Source organism: Delphinapterus leucas, chromosome 11, assembly GCF_059928025.1.
Source record: "Delphinapterus leucas isolate spDelLeu-1000000601 "Yukka" chromosome 11, BTC_Dleu_Yukka2, whole genome shotgun sequence".
Taxonomy (NCBI): domain Eukaryota; kingdom Metazoa; phylum Chordata; class Mammalia; order Artiodactyla; family Monodontidae; genus Delphinapterus; species Delphinapterus leucas.
Genome location: NC_143139.1, coordinates 13,149,692 through 13,171,651, shown reverse-complemented (window position 1 = coordinate 13,171,651; position 21,960 = coordinate 13,149,692). Strand labels below are relative to the sequence as shown.

The 21,960-nt window shown below is 37.5% G+C and overlaps 1 protein-coding gene and 1 long non-coding RNA gene across 2 annotated transcripts in view; one reads left to right on the top strand and one right to left on the bottom strand.

Annotated features, from left to right (window-relative positions):
• Positions 1-21,960, top strand: part of SLC15A5 (solute carrier family 15 member 5) — a 98,278-nt gene that overhangs the window by 35,267 nt on the left and 41,051 nt on the right. Inside the window, 2 exon segments of the mRNA XM_022577679.2 lie at positions 3,885-4,105; positions 15,759-15,945. Coding sequence (XP_022433387.1) covers positions 3,885-4,105; positions 15,759-15,945 — 408 coding nt within the window.
• Positions 8,269-21,960, bottom strand: part of LOC149747958 (uncharacterized) — a 150,136-nt gene continuing 136,444 nt past the window's right edge. Inside the window, exon 6 of the long non-coding RNA XR_016394878.1 lies at positions 8,269-20,999. This is a non-coding gene — a long non-coding RNA (uncharacterized LOC149747958). The remainder of the gene's footprint in view (positions 21,000-21,960) is intronic.

Here is a 21,960-nt window from a genome sequence, read left to right as displayed (position 1 = left end):
AGGCTGAGTCTACAAGACACACAAAATTATTTGTACAGAAGGCATGAGTTTTCTATTAAGTCTACTAGATTAATCCAGGAAGGTGGTGTGATGTTTAGATGTAGAGGTTTTCACGGGGACATCCCTCCTAACACTCGGGATGACTACCTTTGGATGGGACAATGGGCGCTCCCTTTGGGTAGACAGATTACCATATAGCTCCTTTTCTCGACCGCTCTAACTTACTGGCTCCCTCTCAGTCCATCTGATCAATTTAGGTTTATTACTTCCTCTTCTCTCTGACTTACAACCCATGTAGTTCATTTTCCGCTCTTGGGTACCTTTTCTCCTCTCACAGTCTCCTAATGGGGAGCCCTCCGATTTACTCTAGGGACCCCACTCTTCTCACCCTCTTTCCTTAAGTAACCTCTAGTCCCACAGCTTTTAATGCCAACTATACACCAAACGCTCAATTTCACTTGACCTCTCTCCTCACCTTGAAACTCATATATCCGACTTCCTATTCAACATTTCGATTTTGTTACCTAGCAGTCATCTCAAATTTAACCTGACCAAAACTCAACTCTTGATTCACCCAACTGCAAACGGATTCCATTCTTGTCTTCTCCATCTTCATGTAAGTCACCGAAACCCAGTGGTTTAAGGGGAAGGAAAGTAGCATCCTCAAATCTTCTCATTTCTTCAACCTCTCCCCACATTGGAAGATCCTATTGATTCTCTAACAACACATCCCATTCTGTTCGCTTCTCTTCTTGCTGTTTTATGTCCAAGTCATCACGACTTCTTACCTGTATTCCAGCTTCCTCTCTTGTTCCTTAAAATCCATTATGCATACAACTACTAGAGTTCCAGAGTAACTTTTTAAAAATATACATCATATGTCCACTCTGCATAAAATTTCTTCATGGTTTCCCATAACATGGAGAATAAACTCCAAGCTCCTTACTTTTGGCCTGTAAAGTCTGACCCTAATCAAATCTTAGACCTCATCTCCTTCCAACATTCTACCTGAGCTACTGCCTCATTGGCCTTTCCTGTTCCTGAGCTTCTCCCTTCTCATTTCTACTTCATGACATGCCTGATATATGCTTCCTCCAGGTCTTTTTGCCTATTTCCAGTCTATTCAATCCTCAGTTCAAACGTCAACTCTTTAGGTGTCCTCTACACCCTACCCACAATCAGTCTCTATCTTATCACCTCATTTTGTTTTCATCATTGAACTCACCTAATATTTCCCTGCTTGTTTAGTGTCTTCTCAGGGATCTCTAGATCTTGTTCACTACTATATTGTTAAGGCCTAGAAAAGTCCCTGACACATAGTAGGTACGTAATAAATATGTTAAATGAATGAATGATTGCATTCACATTTGTTTGGCATCAATTATGCACACTTGGAGGGCTAAAATTTTAGACCTCATTCATACCTAATCATTTCTTGTTCTTAACCATTTTGTTTTTGCTGCTTTGTATCACCATATCAGGTACAATTTTACTTGTTTAAATAAATTAATTTTTCAAAGTGTGTATTCAAGGCAGTGCTACTCAAAACTTGGTCCATGGGGTAGTGCTGATCATAAACTGTTTGTTACTGGTGTGCAACATCGAAAATAAAGACACTGAGAGAAAACATGTAGAAATATTATGGAAAGTTACCTCATATGTCTGTTGAATCTAATAATCAAAAGATCAGGTTTTATATTTTGTATCTTTGTTTTTATTTTATTTTTTAGGTATTCCATTTTATCGTATTTCACAAATGTATTGACCATGATAGTTGAGAATTTTTTTTAAAAAACTTATCTTTTAACACAGCTAGTTTCAGAAGCGCTAATCCGAACTACCTTTGATATGATATTACCTACTACGATAGTGGTATTTAACTACTTAATAAGACTGGAGGTATCAATTTATCATGCATAAAAGCAGATCCAAATTTATCTTGTGACAAATAGTGATTTGTTTATATGGAAAAGAACTAGTGAGTTTAAAACATATTACATTCAATAAAGTCCTGAATTTAAAACATAGGAAGGAAATTGGGGAGAATACCTCTTGAAATAACCCTTCATCCTGAAAATAGTTATTGTTTAATAATGAAGTCTTTTTGAAAGCACAGAGTAAGTTGGATCAATGCCAGTAATGACCCTCCTGTCTACATGGTATTGTTTCGCAAGAGTTGAGCAGAGAACAGGTTGATGAGCAACAGAGATAAGACGAGAAGGAAATGTCAGGAAGTTAAGCCTCCTAGCCCAGACCTGTTCAAATTCAGTCTCTAGACTGTTCATCAAGACATTCTCAGTTTTCATCTTACCAAAATCTTAAGTAAACTAATTGAAACAGCTGGGAATAGTCTCCTAATAGAGAAGTTCTTTCTCCAATAGTAAAGAGATGTCCCAATGACTTCCTTGTTAAGAGACACAGACCTTGGTCACTCACAGGTGCTTCTGTTCTCTTGGCCTTCTCAGTTCTGGTCTGGCCACAGTGACTAAGAGGCAGTAGTGACTGTAGATGTGAGCCTATCTCCTGCCAGCAATTATCCCGACCTACTTCCGCTTGACCTCAACACACTTCACAGAGGCCTTTGCTGCAATCACTCTTGGTCACTACCCATTTGGGCTGGACTGGATTCAGTGGCTTAGAGGTGAAAGGCTCCATATTCCATTACCGGGCTCCCAGCTTCCTCAGTTAATCAAAGACTGACATGATAGGTCTATTACAACTCTTAAAGAAAAGACCAGATCAAATCTCTATCATCACTCTATAAGCATAAAAAGAAATATTAATAAATACCCTTTATTTAAATATAAAAACCAATACTCTTTGGCATTTAAATGAACTTGGTTAGAAGGCATTTCACCTAGCATTTTACTATAGGAAACTTGAACATAATTAAAATGATGATCAAACTATTATCTGAGTTTCTACAGCAGCTTTCTTTGGAGAAACTCCAACATTTTTATATTTATTTTATTGTTTATCCTGCAACCATGGTTTGGTGTCTTGGTAATTTGTGAAAGGGTTTATCTGGTCAAAAGGAGTGCTATGAAAAGTTGTATCATGATGGCACAGCTGAACTGCTAACCAAACCGGGATCTCTTATCTGTCATTGTATCAGGAAGTCCTAATGGAGTCAAAGAAAAGGTGAAATCTGAAAGATCATAAAAGAAGCAACAATGAGATTGCAAATCACTAGCAGTAAGTGATTGCAAACATCTAAAGCAATAAAATACTTCTGATGCTAAAGCAACAGCCATATAAACCCAGAGGAAACTACTGGAAAAGTCAAAAGCCAACTAATCTAATCTGAACTTTTAGTGACACTATCAACATACATAAAGTCATTTGAAGAGTTCAAAGTTTAACCTTATGTCTGAAATTCAAGGATAAAGTCAAAGCAGAGAAAATATTTCCTTTCATCTACATGTCAAAATAAGAGACCGCCTCCTACCTAACAAGGAAAGTGCGGATTATTTATATGGCAATTTATATTAAAAAATAGTACTAGTTCTTTGTGTTAAGGCTGTAAATGAAACTTCAGGTTGTCTTATTCATTAATGTGTTCAAGTTAGAGGCTTCTGAGAGATTCTGAAATCTTTTACTTTGGTGCTTTATTTTGTCACCTTTCTTCCCTTTTTAATATGCTTCCACTGATCTTAGCTTTTTCATTTTTTACATCATCTGTCAGGCACCACCTTGGGCTGGTCACCAGGATGCCAGAACCCTTGTCAGAAGCTTACTCCTTTGAATTCAACCCCTTGGGTGCTAAAATCTTCTCAATCACTTTACTGCCTTTCATCCTTACAATTGCCATCTTTCTGATTGACATTTTGGAAACTTGAAGAACAGTTCTTTTACTAATATGTAATATTTCCAATTGCTTGCAGGTTGCTCCCTCCTGACAACCTTTGGGGTGTTTGTTAATGCACTAAAAACATGCTGTCTGCAGTATTGCCACCTTGGCGGAGGTGTGACAAGCTGGTTAGACCATGCCAAGGAAAAAAATGGCGGCCGCTACAGTGAGCTCCATGTGGAAGACACAAAATTTTTCTTCACCCTTCTCTCTCTCTTCATTTTTCAGCTCCTCTACAGAATGTGCCTTATGCAGGTGAGGAAAGGCAATTAATACTACCCCTAGCAACAACCAAATGACTGCATGTTAACATAACAAGTGAACATTTATTTTCACCCCAACAAGTGCTTCCCATATACTTCATTAGGCTGTTATCATATAAATACATTACAGGCTCTAATTTTAAAAGCTGAGTGGGGTCAGACAGAGGCATACCTGAGGAGGACCTGGGTGTGATGTTTCTCCTATAGAACTATGAATGTCTGTCAGTAGGTGCAGACAATACTTCAGAGAATTTGTCATAAGGCCTAAGAGTAATGCACAAATATGAGATCTATGGATAATTACCCAACTACTCCCTTCCAAAGGTTTTGCCTTCCTCCTTGACCAAGCCTTTAAAAACTGGTACTAACAAGTAGCTAACATGGCTGGTTTGAGCACCACCCCCCACCGTGCTCTTAAGTATAAATACTAATCAACAAACGATTCTTTCCCCACAAATTCTTAGTTCCCTTGGTGAGCCAGTCCCTATGCTATGAGGAAATCAGGGGGAAAATACTAAGTCCAAAGGACTGTTCACAAGTATATGTGATTTTAATACAATTTTAATGTAGTAATGGTCAAAGAGTCACTTACTTATGAAGAAATATAAATGATTATAAAAGTCTTTGAAGAAATTTGGGACTCTGCATTACTAACCTCTACCTTGGAATTAGATGGCTAATGAGTGAGCTATATTCTTAAATCACAGAATAATAGAGCTGGGAAAAAACTTAGAGATTAACTTATTCAACTATTTCATTTGTTGAAGAGGAAACTGAGGCTCAGAAAAATTAAGTGATTTTGAAGGGGATAAGGAGGTCATACAGTGAATAGCAGTGAAGGAAAAGCAGAATCTACCTTCTTATTCTTAGTACAATGCTTGCTTCTCTAAACCAGGGGTCAGCAAATTATTACCTGCAGGCCAAATCAGCCCACTGCCTTTTTCACATGTCCTGCAAGGTAAGAAGGTTTTTATATTTTTCTATGGTTTAAAACAATCAAAAGAAGAGAAATGTTTTGTAGCAAAAGACAATTATATGAAATTCAAAATTCAGTGTCCGTACCCACAGACATAGAAAACAAATTTATGATTACCAAAGGGGAAGGTGGGGGGTGGGGAGGATAAATTAGGAGTTTGGTATACACACTACTATATATAAAATAGGTAACCAACAAGGACCTACTGTATAGCACAAGGAACTATACTCAATATTTTGTAATAGCTTTAAGGGAAAAGAATCCGAAAAAGAATATATATATATATATATATATATATATACACACACACACATATATATATATATATATATATATATGAATATATGAATCACTTTGTGGCACACCTGAAACTAACACAACAATGTAAATCAACTATACTTCAATTAAAAAAAAGAAAGTAGCCCGTGCACAGCAACAAAGACCCAGTGCAGCCAGAAATAAATAAAATTAAATTCAAAAAAAAAAGGAAGAAAGTACAATTGTTAGAAAAGGATAAGTATAGAACTTCTGTTTGGTTAGAAGGATCCTGTCCTTCTAACCAAACAGAATAAAAACTTCTTTAAAAGAAAAAAAATTCAGAATCCATAAATAAACTTTTATTGTAACACAACCACTCCTGTTTGTTTGTCATAGTATGTCTGCTTATGCATGAAAACAGCAGAGCTGAGTACTTGCAACAGAATCCACATGTGGAAATATTGTCTATCTGGCCTTTTACACAAAAGTTTGCTGACCCTTGTTCTAAACAATGCATGAAAGCTAGGCTGACTTAGCAGATTCAACCTCTCTCTTGACTCCACAATAGTAGATGGAACAAAAACACAAAATTACTACCTGTATATATGTCATTAATAGCATGAAAACACACTCCCTCTTGCAAGAGCATCAGAATCACAACTAACTGCTGAGTAATCATCAACAGGAAGACACTGGGACTCACCAATAAAGATACCCCACATCCAGAGATAAAGGAGAAGTCTCAATGAGATGGTAGGAGGGGCTCAATCACAATAAGATCAAATCCCATAACTGCTGGGTGGGTGACTCACAAACCGGAGAACACTTATACCACAGAAGTCCACCTGCTGGAGTGAAGGTTCTGAGCCCCACATCAGGCTTCCCAACCTGGGGGTCTGGAAGAATTCCCAGAGAATCAGACTTTGAAGGCTAGTGGGATTTGATGGCAGGACTTTCACAGGACTAGGGGAAACAGAGGTTCCACTCTTGGAGGGCACACACAAAATAGTGTGTGCATCAGGACCCAGGGGGAAGGAGCAGTGACCCCATAGGAGACTGAACCAGACCTACCTGCTAGTGTTGGAGGGTCTCCTGAAGAGGCGGGGGTGGCTGTGACTAACTGAGGGGACAGGGACACTGGCAGCAGAAGTTCTGGGAAGTACTCCTTGGCGTGAGCCCTCCCGGAGTCCACCATTAGCCCCACCAAAGAAACTGTAGGCCTGAGTGCTGGGTTGCCTCAGGCCAAACAACCAACAGGGAGGGAACTCAGCCCCACCCATCAGCAGACAAGTGGATTAAAGTTTTACTGAGCTCTGCCCACCAGAGCAACACCCAGCTATACCCACCACCAGTCCCTCCAGTCAGGAAGCTTGCACAAGCCTCTTAGATAGACTCATCCACCAGAGGGCAGAGAGCAGAAGCATGAAAAACTACAATCCTGAAACCTGTGGAACAAAAACCACATTCACAGAAAGATAGACAAAATGAAAAGGCAGAGGACTATGTACAAGATGAAGGAACATGATAAAACCCCAGATAAACAACTAAATAAAGTGGAGACAGGCAAACTTTAAGAAAAAGAATTCAGAATAATGATAGCGAAGATGATCCAGGACTTCAGAAAAAGAATGGAGGCAAAGATCGAGAAGATGCAAGGAATGTTTAACAAAGACCTAGAAGAATTAAAGAACAAACATCTAGAAGAATTAAAGAACAAACAAACAGAAATGAACAATACAATAACTGAATTGAAAAATACACTAGAAGGAATCAATAGCAGAATAACTGAGGCAGAAGAATGGATAAGTGACCTGGAAGACAGAATGGTAGAATTCACTGCTGCAGAACAGAATAAAGAAAAAAGAATGAAAAGAAATTAAGACAGCCTAAGAGACCTCTGGGACAACATTAAACACAACAACATTCGCATTATAGGGGTCCCAGAAGGAGAAGAGAGAGAGAAAGGACCCAAGAAAATATTTGAAGAGATTATAGTCGAAAATTTCCCTAACATGGGAAAGGAAATAGCCACCCAAGCCCAGGATGTGCAAGAGTCCCAGGCAGGATAAACCCAAGGAGAAACACGCCGAAACACATAGTAATCAAATTGACAAAAGTTAAAGACGAAGAAAAATTATTAAAAGAAACAAGGGAAAAACGACAAATACAAGGGAACTCCCATAAGGTTAAGAGCTGATTTCTCAGCAGAAACTCTACAAGCCAGGAGACAGTGGCACGATATACTTAAAGTGATGAAAGGGAAGAACCTACAACCAAGATTACTCTACCCCGCAAGGATCTCATTCAGATTCCACTGAGAAATCAAAAGCTTTACAGACAAGCAAAAGCTAAGAAAATTCAGCACCACCAAACCACCTCTACAACAAATGCTAAAGGAATGTCTCTAAATGGGAAACACAAAAGAAGAAAAGGACCTACAAAAACAAACCCAAAACAGTTAAGAAAATGGTAATAGGAACATACATATCAATAATTACCTTAAATATGAATGGATTAAGTGCTCCAACCAAAAGACACAGGCTTGCTGAATGGATACAAAAACAAGATCCATATACAAGCTGTCTACAAGAGGCCCACTTTAGACCTAGGGACACATACAGACTGAAAGTGAGGGGGTGGAAAAAGATATTCCATGCAATTGGAAATCAAAAGAAAGCTGGAGTAGCAATACTAATATCAGATAAAATAGACTTTAAAATAAAGAATGTTATAAGAGGCATGCAAGGACACTACATAATGATCAAGGGATCAATCCAAGAAGAAGATATACCAATTATAAATATATATACACCCAACGTAGGAGCACCTCAATACATAAGGCAAATGCTAACGGCTCTAAAAGAGGAAATCGACAGTAACACAATAATAGTGGGGGACTTTAACACCTCACTTACACCAATGGACAGATCATCCAAACAGAAAATGAATAAGGAAACACAAGCGTTAAATGACACAATAGACCAGATAGATTTAATTGATATTTATAGGACATTCCATCCAAAAACAGCAGATTACACTTTTTTCTCAAGTGCCCACGGAACATTCTCCAGGATTGATCACATCTTGGGTCACAAATCAAGCCTTGGTAAATTTAAGAAAACTGAAATCATATCAAGCATCTTTTCTGACCACAACACTATGAGATTAGAAATCAATTACAGGGGAAAAAATGTAAAAAACACAAAAACATGGAGGCTAAACAATGTGTTACTAAATAACCAAGAGATCACTGAAGAAATCAGAAAATACCTAGAGACAAATGACATTGAAAACATGATGATCCAAAACCTATGGGATGCAGCAAAAGCAGTTCTAAGAGGGAAGTTTACAGCAATACAATCCTACCTCAAGAAACAAGAAAAATCTCAAATAAACAATCAAACCTTACACCTAAAGGAATTAGAGAAAGAAAAACAAAGAAAACCCAAAGTCAGTAGAAGGTAAGAAATCATAAAGATCAGAGCAGAAATAAATGAAATAGAAACGAAGAAAACAATAGCAAAGATCAATAAAACTAAAAGCTTGTTCTTTGAGAAGATAAACAAAATTCATAAACCTTTAGCCAGGTTCATCAAGAAAAAGAGGAAGAGGACTCAAATCAATAAAACTAGAAATGAAAAAGAAGTTACAATGGACATCACAGAAATATAAAGCATCATGAGAGACTACTACAAGCAACTCTGTGCTAATAAAATGGACAACCTGGAAGAAATGGACACAGTCTTATAAAGGTATAACCTTCCAAGACTGAACCAAGAAGAAACAGAAAATATAACAGACCAATCACAAGTAATGAAGTTGAAACTGTGATTAAAAATCTTCCAACAAACAAACCTGATGGCTTCACAGATGAATTCTATCAAACATTTAGAGAAGAGCTAGCACCCATCCTTCTCAAACTCTTCTAAAAAATTGCAGAGAAAGGAACACTCCCAAACTCATTCTATGAGGCCACCACCACGCTGATAACAAAATCAGACAAAGATACTACAAAAAAAGAAAATTACCGACCTATATCACTGACGAATATAGATGCAAAAATCCTCAACAAAATACTAGCAAACAGAATCCAACAACACGTTAAAAGGATCACACACCATGATTAAGTGTGATTTATCCCAGGGATGCAAGGATTCTTCAATATACACAAATCAATCAATGTGGTACACCATATTAACAAATTGAAGAATAAAAACCATATGATCATCTCAATAGATGCAGAAAAAGCTTTTGACAAAATTCAACACCCATTTATGATAAAAACTCTCCAGAAAGTGGGCATAGAGGGAACCTACCTCCGCATAATAACCATATATGACAAATCATAAAAGACAAACCCACAGCAAACATCACTCTCAATGGTGAAAAACTGAAAGCATTCCCTCTAAGATCAGGAACAAGACAAGGATGTCCACACTTGCCACTATTATTCAACACAGTTTTGGAAGTCCTAGCCACGGCAATCACAAAAGAAAAGGAAATGAAAGGAATACAAATTGGAAAAGAAGTAAAACTGCCACTGTTTGCACATGACATAATATTATACATAGATAAGCCTAAAGATGTGAGCAGAAATTACTAGAGGTAATCAATGAATTTTGTAAAGTTGCAGGATAAAAATTAATGCACAGAAATCTCTTGCATTCCTGTACGCTAACAATGAAAGATCAGAAAGAGAAATTAAGGAAACAATCCCATTCACCATTGCAACAAAAAGAATAAAATACCTAGGAATAAACATACCTAAGGAGGTAAAATACCTGTACTCAGAAAAACTGTAAGACACTGATGAAACAAATCAAAGATGACACAAACAGATGGAGAGATATACCATGTTCTTGGATTGGAAGAGTCAATATCATGAAAATGACTATACTACCCAAAGCAATCTACAGATTCAGTGCAATCCCTAGGAAATTACCAGTGACATTTTTTACAGAACTAAAACAAACAATCTTAAATTTTGTATGGAGACACAAAAGAACCCAAATATCCAAAGCAATCTTGAGGGGAAAAAATGGAGCTGGAGGAATCAGAGTCCCTGACTTCAGACTATACTATAAAGCTACAGTAATCAAGACAATACGGTACCAGCACAAAAACCGAAATATAAATCAATGGAACAGGATAGAAAGCCCAGAGATAAACCCACGCACCTATGGTCAACTAGTCTATGACAAAGGAGGCAAGGATACACAGTGGGGAAAAGACAGCCTCTTCAGTAAGTGGTACTGGAAAAACTGGACAGCTACATGTAAAAGAATGAAATTAGAACACTCCCTAACACCATACACAAAAATAAACTCAAAATGGATTAACAACCTAAATGTAAGACTGGACACTATAAAATTCTTAGAGGAAAACATAGGAAGAACACTCTTTGACATTAATCACAGCAAGATCTTTTTTGACCCACCTCCTAGAGTAATGGAAATAAAAACGAAAATTAAAAAATGGGCCTAATGAAACGTAAAAGTTTTTGCACAGCAAAGGCAACTGTATACAAGATGAAAAGACAACCCTCAGTATAGGAGAAAATATTTGCAAAGGAATGAATGGACAAAGGATTAATCTCCAAATATATAAACAGCTCATGCAGCTCAATATTAAAACAAACAACCCAATCAAAAAATGGGCAGAAGAAGACCTAAATAGACATTTCTCCAAAGAAGACATACAAATGGCCAAGAGGCACATGAAAAGCTGCTCAACATCACTTATTATTAGAGAAATGCAAATCAAAACTACAATGAGGTATCACCTCACACCAATTAGAATGTGCATCATCAGAAAATCTACAAACAACAAATGCTGGAGAGGGTGTGGAGAAAAGGGAACCCTCTTGCACTGTTGGTGGGAATGTAAATTGATACAGCCACTATGGAGAACAGTATGGAGGTTCCTTAAAAAACTAAAAATAGAATTACCATATGACCCAGCAATCCCACTACTAGGCATATACCCAGAGAAAACCATAATTCAAAAAGACACATGCACCCCAATGTTCACTGAAGCACTACTTACAAGAGCCAGGTCATGGAAGCAACCTAAGTGTCCATCAACAGACGAATGGATAAAGAAGATGTGGTACATATATACAATGGAATATTACTCAGCCATAAAAAGGAACGAAATTGGGTAATTTGTAGAGACATGGATGGATCTAGAGACTGTCATACAGGGTGAAGTAAGTCAGAAAGAGAAAAACAAATATTGTATATTAACACATATATGTGGAATCTAGAAAAATGGTACAGATGAACCGGTTTGCAAGGTAGAAATAGAGACACAGATGTAGAGGACAAACGTACGAACATCAAGGGGGGAAAGCGGCGGGGTGGTGGTGGTGGTGGTGGTGGTGTGATGAATTGGGAGATTGGGATTGACATGTAGACACTGATGTGTATAAAATTGATGACTAATAAGAACCTGCTGTATAAAAAAAATAAAAATCTAGAGGGGCTACATCCAAGGTTCTGAAAGAAACTGGGGATGTGCTTCTCTGACTTCTTCCAAGTACGCAGTCTGATTCACGTGCTGGAGATTGGTTTGTCACCCATGCTAGAGACCAACACCCATCCTCTTCTACTAAGTGGGTTTTCAGATCCTTAAAGAAAAAGGCCGCAGAATATATTACATTATATTCACACAGAAAATATAAGTAAAGCCAAGCCAAATGAATCAGCTTTTTCTAAAACCTCAACTCCAAAAACTCTTTCTTCACAGGAGTTAATATTTCACTTCATGTTGCCAAAAAAAACCAAACTTTCAGCAATGGTATCAGAGAGACTTGGTGTTGGGAAATACTTTCACTGAGGCTGAAGTCTGATCTGGTAGACTCTATTCTCATGTTAACTTCCCCCTTCCATTCCAAGAAACTCATTTGAACATATTTATCACTACAGGGTAGAAACAGTTTGTAAATCCAGGTTAGCTGTTTCTAACATATGCCAGCAGTATTCAAACACAGTTTCAGATGATAGAGTAACTGCCTGGAAACTATTTGGATTATTTTAACATAACTGAACTAAGAGAATCCACGTTACACTTTGGGTGCTTGTTCCTGCAATAAGTAAATGTAACAACTGCTATTTATTAGCTTCTACATAATGCTGGAGTTGTGATGGGCTTCCCTAACTTTTAATCATAAGAGCCCTCAACCAGCTAAGGTCTTTTGCTAACTGTTGATGGTTAGACTTCAAGCTTTGGTAGTGGGTGTATTCTTTTAACCTCAGAAGGGGAGGAGAAAGATGGTAGTTTTGTAAGCTTGGATAGACACTCTAAGCCACAGCTTTGACACACAAGTAAAAGCATGATGCCTATTTAGTTCTAGGGTAACATAGGTGAGCAGATAAGATGTGCATATCTACAGGTGAACTTTTAAAACATATCACCATTTGCATCCCACACACTTTAATCACTGTCTCCCATATTGTTCTAGAACTGTACTGTTCAATATGGTAGCCACTTGTTGCTCTTGAGCACTTGGAATGTGCCTTGTCCAAAATGAAACATACTATACGTGTAAAATACCAGATTTTGAAGGCTCAATATGAAAAAAGAACAATGTAAATATCTCATTAATAATTTCTATATTGATCGTGCTAAAATATTTTTACTTTATTGGGTTAAATAAATGTATTAAAATTTTAAAAAATATCATGAAAACATCTTAGAATGGAGAAATTAATCATGAGTACAAAATTACTAATGGTTCCATGGGATGCCTCGAACCTTCTGTGCAAATAGCACAAATTACTGATTCTTACCTTCATAATGTAGTGACACCTGATTTTTTTTTTTTTACTAAGTTCGAGTCTTCTCTGCAAACTGTTACATATTTTTAAATTTAACATAAATTAGAATAAATTTTGATAAGCTAATTTTTAAGCATATCACCAAATCTAGATGCCTAGTTTATTGCAAAGAATACTAATACTTATTGATCACCTATATGTGTCAGAGCCTCTAAAAGATGACTTCACAGTGTCTAATTTAACCCCCAAAGCAAGCCTACAGGGCAGATTTTACTATTCTAAATCTGAGTCTCAGAGACATTAAGTGACTTGCAATTGGTTCTTGGTTACCCTACTAGCATATGGCAGAGTGGCTATCCCTACCCCAGGCTGGTATCAATGCCCACACTTTGCTGTTACCCACTATGCCTCTCTTGCAGCTGGGTTAAAAATCCCTGGTACAGACTATACAGGTTCCAAAATCATATACAGTAATGTTATACCAGAAACTTCAAAGAAAATGTTTAGAATGTACTTCTCAAGGGAGGCAGAGGTAACTTCCATTGGGATAGGCTGGAATAAGATTTTTGCCTCCAGATGAAATAATCACCAGTATAAAGGCGATCAAAATACCACGAATAAAACATCATCGAATTCCATATTTTAAATTTAGTAGCCATTATTGACCTTCAGTTCCAAGACATACATTTAAAATATGTTGATATTAAGGCCAATGATGTTGCCATTTGACATTACTGGCCATTCAAAGGTGAAAATGAATCTTTATTGACAGCAGTTATTCCTGAATTCTCAGAGGCTTGTATGAAATAAAAGTATTGAAAATTTTTAAAGGAGATGATTTCAGAACTTGAGGCAGAAGCAGAAATGATTTCAAGCTTTCAAGATATCGGGGCCTTTTTTTAGATTATGCAATATATTAATACTGCTTCACTAAAGATTAATAGTACATTTGCCACATTATTAAGTTAACAGGTTTCTGTGTCTGTGATTCATGCCGATAATAACTTTATTCCTGTTAACAATAATTCTCACTTGAAATCAGTAACAGAAACTTTCAAGTTGTGCTGAGATCCTTTCAGTCTTAGAGTAGTTCTGCTGCCAGCACTATTTTAAAAACCATCATTCATTTGCCTCTGACTGGGGATACATGCTTAATATTTTGATTGAACTAGGGCAGAACTAGCTAATACTCCCTTCCCTCTTGCCATCTGTACCCAACCAAAACAATCCTGTTTACAGTCCCAAGGGTCAAATTAAAGATTGGAAGATAAATTATCACCAGGACATATTTTATACAGATAGAAAGAATCTCAGTGAAAATGTGGTCCATTCCTGGATTTAGGCAGTTAACATAGCAATAGGCTCATTTTACAACTGGTGGGCTGGTTAGCAGCTGTACTGACTTATGACTCTGCTTCTCCTTATACCTTCTCGAATTGCACAACTGATAATAGAGAAGGAGTTAGTGAAGGTTTCAAACAAGAAGCTGTCATCTGGGTGTTTGAGCCGGGTTGCTCTCCCAGGATGGAGGTAAGGCAGGACTCCTAATGTAGTTCACACACTGTAAGAAAAAATGGAGAATCCACTCCTCAAGGACAAGACTTGGGTTGACTTTCTCGCCAAGCCACTCAGTAGCTTTGTGTGCCTCTGGGAATGAAAGAAATACTCTGTGCTACTAATGATAATGACAAAGATGTGATTATTGCAACACAGCTCATGAACTATAAAAGTGAGGAGATGCCCCTTTTCCTGTGACATTGTACTTTAGTTCTGATGTTGTGACCTAATGAGAGGTTAGGAATACTTGAAGAGACTCCAAGTTAATGTTAGAGTTTTAGTTAGTATTAGGTTTTTTTAAAAAAATGAAGAAATTCTAACACTACCTTGACGGTTTCCAGCGAGGTAGAGGTGTTGTTAGTGTTTTGTTTTTGTTTTCATTTCTGCTACTTTATTGTGCAACTTTTTTCTTGGAGTTCCCTTTTTGGTCCTCTAGTGCCACACAATTAGTTTAAAAGGAGAATATAGACACAAGTATGTTTTCTCTCCCTTTTCTCGTTTTACTTGGCTTATGTTAAAAACAAGGCCAATCCAGGTAGCCTATAAAGACAGCCTACAACAAGTAATATGTTTCCTCACTGGGTCCCCTCTTAGGGAAAAATCATTCTTACCTATTTCGCCATCAAACTCGATGGTATTTAAAGGATCTAGCCTAGCCCCAAACTATTTTTTAATCCAGGTGAAAATGAAAGTCTTAATACTTTCTACTGGCTTTTGCTTTATTGTTGGGAAAAACAAAAAGCTTATTTGCTTATATGCAAAATTTATTACTTGATTTCTTATGTGTCATCCCAAGCACAAAATTAGGGTCACTTTTACTTTTCCAAGGAAAATTAAGAAGATAGACTAGATGACAAAATATTCGTCCATAAAGAATCAGTAGAATTGTCAATAGACTAGACACAGTTCCTACTCTCCTTTGTCAGTTCATAATCATGACCTTGGAGACCCGGGGAACATCCAGCTCATCTGTTACAGAGTACTGGCAAGGGACAAGAAATCTGCCACAGGACACTTCCTCCAAAGTTACTTTAACCACTGTCTTACTGAATGGCTCTTTCCCCCTTCAAATACAGATTCCTTCAGGATATTATCTGCAGACCATGAATTCCAACCTGAATTTGGGTGGATTTCTCCTGCCAGTTGCAGTAATGAATGTCGTCAGCATCCTACCACTACTACTTTTAGCTCCTTTAATGGAGTATTTCAGCACCTGCCTATTTCCCTCTAAGAGAGATGGCCCATTTCTGTTGGCATGCATTAGTAAGTACAACTTACCATTTCAAGTGAATGGTTTACAACTTTTAAAATAAAAAAACACTGTGCTAGGATCTAAGCTAGCTATATGCTCTGGAGTAGTCTGATTTTGACAAATTGGGAAGAAGGTGAATTTGAGAGTGATTATGTCCAGCTTCTCAAATCTCTACATAGACATCAGTGTCCCATTTTCTTTTCATCCTTTTATGCTTCCTCAGAAGACACACATAAAGACTTGGTGCAACTTCCAATGCCACCAAATGGCCTCTTCTTCTTGAAGTAAAGCAGTCTCTAATCTTAAGTCGATGCTGAGAATGTTCTTAAAAATTAACACAGGTAATGGACCTAAAAAATAATGCTGAGCTACATTTGGGAGGCTTTAACTTCTGAACCAGCAGAAAAATTTATTAAAAGTTAGTCGTATTCACAGCTTTAATATAGTACTTATTCCAATAGTAAAGTGTAAAACACTAATTTTCAAACATTTTTTCCAGCTTTATTGAGATATAATTGACATACTTTATAAGTTTAAGGTGCACAGTGTCATGAATTGATGCAAGTCTATACTGCAAAATATTTATCACAATAAGGTTAGTTAACACATCCATTACCTCAAATAATTACAGCCTTGCTGTTGTTATGGTCCACTCCTATTTTTAAAAATTATTTTATTTTATTTTATTTATTTTTGGCTACATTGGGTTTTCATTGCTGCGCGTGGGCTTTCTCTAGTTGCAGCGAGCGGGGGCTACTCTTCGTTGCTGTACGCGGGCTTCTCGTTGCGGTGGCTTCTCTTGTTGTGGAGCACGGGCTCTAGGAGCGCGGGCCTCAGTAGTTGTGGCACATGGGCTTCGTTGCTCCGCAGCACGCGGGATCTTCCTGGACCAGGGATCAAACCCGTGTCCCCTGCATTGGCAGGCGGATTCTTTGGTCTACTCCCATTTTTTTAAGTGAAAAAAAATGTAGGACTTCTTACTCAGAACACAACCAATAGACTGTAAAATAAAATTTCTGCCAATGAAATGGGAGAGGAGGAGCATTCTGGTCACACTCTCCTCTGCCTCGCTGTGGTCCCTCAGGTGCTGCCGTGGAACAAGACGACAAACGATGGTACAGGAAAACCAGGCTCAATCTAACGACCAGAAATGGAGGTCTCAGCCCCTGCTCTGCTACTGAGCTGCTCCTGAGTGAATTGGAAAAGCCACTTAACCTTTCTTGTCTTCTAGTTCACTTATTTTTTTTATTGAGGGGCATGCCTGAGATAAATATTGGGTCCCTTTGTTCTGTAAGACTTTTGAAATCATTCAGGGTGACATCAGTACCTGGAGCCCAATTGGGACACAGAGTGAAAGCTCTATAAATGTTAACTAATATTGAGTCATCATTTGCAAGGGGCAGGTCTCATTGTTTGGTGAGTATAAACACAAAACAAAGGGAGTTTGAAACGCTTAAGAAATAGCATGGGGCTTCCCTGGTGGCGCAGTGGTTGAGAGTCCGCCTGCCGATGCAGGGGACACGGGTTCGTGCCCCGGTCCGGGAAGATCCCACATGCCGCGGAGCGGCTGGGCCAGTGAGCCATGGCCGCTGAGCCTGCGCGTCCGGAGCCTGTGCTCCGCAACAGGAGAGGCCACAACAGTGAGAGGCCCGCGTACCGAAAAAAAAAAAAAAAGAAATAGCATGCAATGGCAACTTTATGTCTTATCATCTACTTGAGAAATAACTTCATTGAAATAGCCAAGGTCAAGCAACTGATTCTTTTCTCTTGGCTAACCAGTTGTTCTTCTTAGTTCCTCCTTTGTAGAGATCTGTGAAGACCAAGCAGTCTTCTAGTAACCCATTATTATGTATTTTGCCGTTCCTCTGTTTATAAATTAAATTTTAGGGTATGTGCCTCCTATTTACCAAAGCCATCAACAAGATCACATCACAAAGTAGATTTGTTTTTGGAAAGAACTCAAGTGACTAAACTCTCCCTAGTTTATTTTATCTTCAACTGTAGAGGTCTTTAGTGCATATTCTGTTTTGATTTATTCCATAAGCCAGTAACCCTGACATTCTTTATTGTCATAGGTTTAGGCAAACTATAAATCTTAATAGGTTTTGACAGTCCTTAAATCTTAAAAAGTGCTTTTTTTTGTCTGCCAGTGAAATCCAAAACAGTATTAGTGAATGCCCAACACTATTTGAGGATACAAAAGAAAAGACATCGTACCTACCCACAGCAAGTGTACTATTAATATATTGAATGCAGAAGAAAATGGGGGTAAATTTACATTGCAAAATACCAGACACTTTGGCAGTCCTTTACAGAATCATGAAAATTGAGTCTATGCTTCCAAATTATGCTTTAGTACTAAAAAATATTTTTAATTGGGCTACTTTAGAGAAATATGGTATACAACATGACTGAAAGAACTACTTTAAAAATCCTTCCTGGGGGCTTCCCTGGTGGCGCAGTGGTTGAGAGTCTGCCTGCCGATGCAGGGGACACGGGTTCGTGCCCCGGTCCGGGAAGATCCCACATGCCGCGGAGCGGCTGGGCCCATGAGCCATGGCCGCTGAGCCTGCGCGTCTGGAGCCTGTGCTCCGCAGGGGGAGAGGCCACAACAGTGAGAGGCCTGTGTAACGCCAAAAAAAAAAAAAATCCTTCCTGGGAATTCCCTGGCAGTTCAGTGGTTAGGACTCCACACTTTCACTGCTGACCAGGCGAGGGCTCAGATTCAATCCCTGGTTGGAGAACTAAGATCCCAAAAGCAATGCTGTGCAGCCAAAAAAAAAAATCCTGAGAATAAGAAATCTTAAATTCACTTGAAATATGAGCAACTTTCTCTTGGACAATTCTCCACTCTTGCATATTTGAAATCATGTCTATTCTTAAAGAAGTGTGTGTGTGATTTTCTGGATAGAGGAAAGTTAGACAAGAGTTATCTAACATATTGTTTGATGTTAATGAACTAAATATTCCCTATGAAGAGTGGTAACAGACTTATTGGGCAGGAAAAAGAAAGAAACTAGATTCATCTAAAAAAACTGAGCTATATTCTTCTGTATACAGAATACTGAATTCAGTTGTTTCTAAGCCAGACTCCATTCATTTGTTCATTTACATACTTGTTCACTTATTTGCATAATATTTTGCTATGGGAATATAAAGAGGTATGCATCTTTTTAACTAAATGTTTGCTTAAGTTTTCCATATTCTGCTTGTGATTATGGAAGATGAATAAGTTTTATCAGGACATATAAACATAAACCTAGGCTACTTTTTGATAGTAATTTACATAACTGAATTAATCTAACATTAAAATTTACTTTCACTTTGAACCCAAGTACCTTGAAAATTGAGTGAAGTATATAAGTATATAAATTATGAACATACAAATATTTATGAATTCCGAATTGGAACCTAGGCACCTTCATATACATACCCCACTTAACTTCACGATAATTCATCATTTACTAGGTCAAGGGTCTCAAAGATAATGTCTTATTTGAATTCAGACCTTCTAATTCTAAGCCCATTGCATCATCACCATCAACATCATCATTATCGTTATTCCACTTACCAGCCATACATAGTTCTTAGATTATAGAAGTTATCAGTGTTAATTTGGAATCCTGACTGCGATTTCCAATTAAGGCTACGAAGTGAATGAAAAATTTTGTCATCACAATGAGTAGTTGCTCCTGGAGTCCCCCACTCCCTTTCACATTCAGTCGTTCCCCATCATGTTTAAGGAGGCAGATGGTATAGACAATGACGATGCCTAGTGTTTGACATGGATAATCACAGCCCCGGCCAAGAGTGAGGGATAGAGAAATCTCATTCAGTTGGTCAAACTAGAAATTTAATAAAGGGAAAAAAATGAGCTCACTTTCCTTCATCTAGCTCATAAACAGTGCAACGAAAAGAGGAGTGTCTTATTCAAGATAGGACATTCTTGAGTTTATCGGCTAAAGAAAACAACAAGTGTACCAAAGTACCAACAATAAAAAAATCTCCAAACCTTCCAGAACTGTGAAAGGCAAAGGTTTGGAACGCTCAGAGTGTTTCATCAAGACTGTATTTTCCTAACGTTACATGTGACAGATTTGTCTGTTTAAAAGTCAATCTTAGTACACTAAAAATCTAGAATCAGTGATATTGCGATTTATCCTCTGTCATCGTTGGATATCCTTTGTTTTAGCCTTTCTCGGTTCAAAAATGTTTACACCATGAGTATCTCCTTTCCTTACCATTAACTAAAGCCCTGCAGTATGTGGCGTTTAGTAGCTAGCGCTGACACACACAAGTATTGATCTGACTAAAATTAGCCTAATTAAGATTGTTATTAAGCCTTATACAAAGCAGACGTGTACAACACAGCAGGTAGCAATTATCTGGGCTTTTAAGTAGCATTGATATTGAAATGCAGATGAAGTATATTCAAATATCTGCCAGACCTTCCTCTTTAAAATAAAACTTGAAAATTCAAATTCTAACTTAAAGTCTTTTATGATATAGGTACAGCCAAGGTGTTGTTTCCTTCTTGTATAACCATTAACTTCTACTAGTCCTAATAATTGGCAGTGATATAAAATTTCTTGTTGGTTGGAATCAAAATGCTTGATAAATTAAAAACCAAGTCAGAGATCCAATCACCTTCATTGAAAGTAGGATTATTTCATCAAAACTACTTTTTCTCTATTATAGTTTTTAGAACTGTGACATTTTTCCAAGAAACATCACAGTGTATACCCATCGCAAAATACCTGGCAAGAGGAAGTATATAAACACTAAAAGAAGTAACATGCAAATATCTAGCCTGAATAACTCGTTCATTCGGTTGTTCACGTGTTTAATAAAAGCACGTTAATGTTCTCAGGTTCTTACTTTTAAAGTTGACATGAACACTGGAATTAAATTTGAGGCGACCATCTAGTAAACCATCTGAAGCAATAATTTATACCTTACAGATACACTTGTATAACTGATCTCCATGTAAATGAGTTACCTGTTCCAGGTTCAGAAGGTTAAACGCAAACTGAAGCCGAATCTCCTGAAATGAGTTTCGAGTGGTCTAAAGAGAAACGAAAGACAGAATATGGATAGCTCAATTCAAATACAGGAACATACCACTAGTAGGAGAAACAATAAAGCCAAAAACGTATGCCATTCTAATAGTGGGTGAGAAGGATCTTCCACAAAGGCAGCAGACGTGTATGATGATAAAATCACAGCTGTCTCTATAAGAGTGTTTTATGGACACCAGTATATTCTTACATTAGCTAATTTCATATTCTCAGAATTTTCCAAAATCATGGATCCAAGGGCAATTTCTCAAGGACTCAGTAGAATTCCATACTTCCTGTTGTGTTACACATCAGAGACTCATACATCAAACTACACATAAAAAAACCCATAGTTTTCTCAGTGAGGTAAATTTAACCAATAATGGAAGAATCTTAACATATCTATATTGTAGTATTAGATTCTGCTTCAATAGGAAATGGCAAGTACAACCGAAATGTATGAATAAATTCTGACTTTTAAAAATTTCGTTGTGGTCTAGTTTGGAAAATTATTACATGGTGGGATAATAGAACAAACTATAAGAGCTTTAAGACTTTTATAGACCTGTCTACAATCACACAGCCAATATTAAAACATACATTATTTATCTGAATATAATATCTCCTTTGGAACCATGTGCTTTATCTTGTAAATACAGATCTGCTAGAGGTGTAAAATGTGTACATTCTGATAAACTGCACTCTGCTTTGGACGAGTTATGATCTAATAGAAGTTAGGAATAAAAATGGAGCAGATTAAATTTAGGTTGGAATCCAACTTTGTTATGAATTTTTAAAAAGCCATTTTTCACTTGCACCAGAGTGCAGCAGCAAATAAAAAGCAAATGTGGTTACCTAGATGCTTCAGGTAAAATACACTTTGCCCTAAAATATCTAGGTAAATGAGTTAAATATTTGTGCTTTGCTTGAAACTGGAGAACTATCTTTCATTGGGCTTTCCTAGACCAG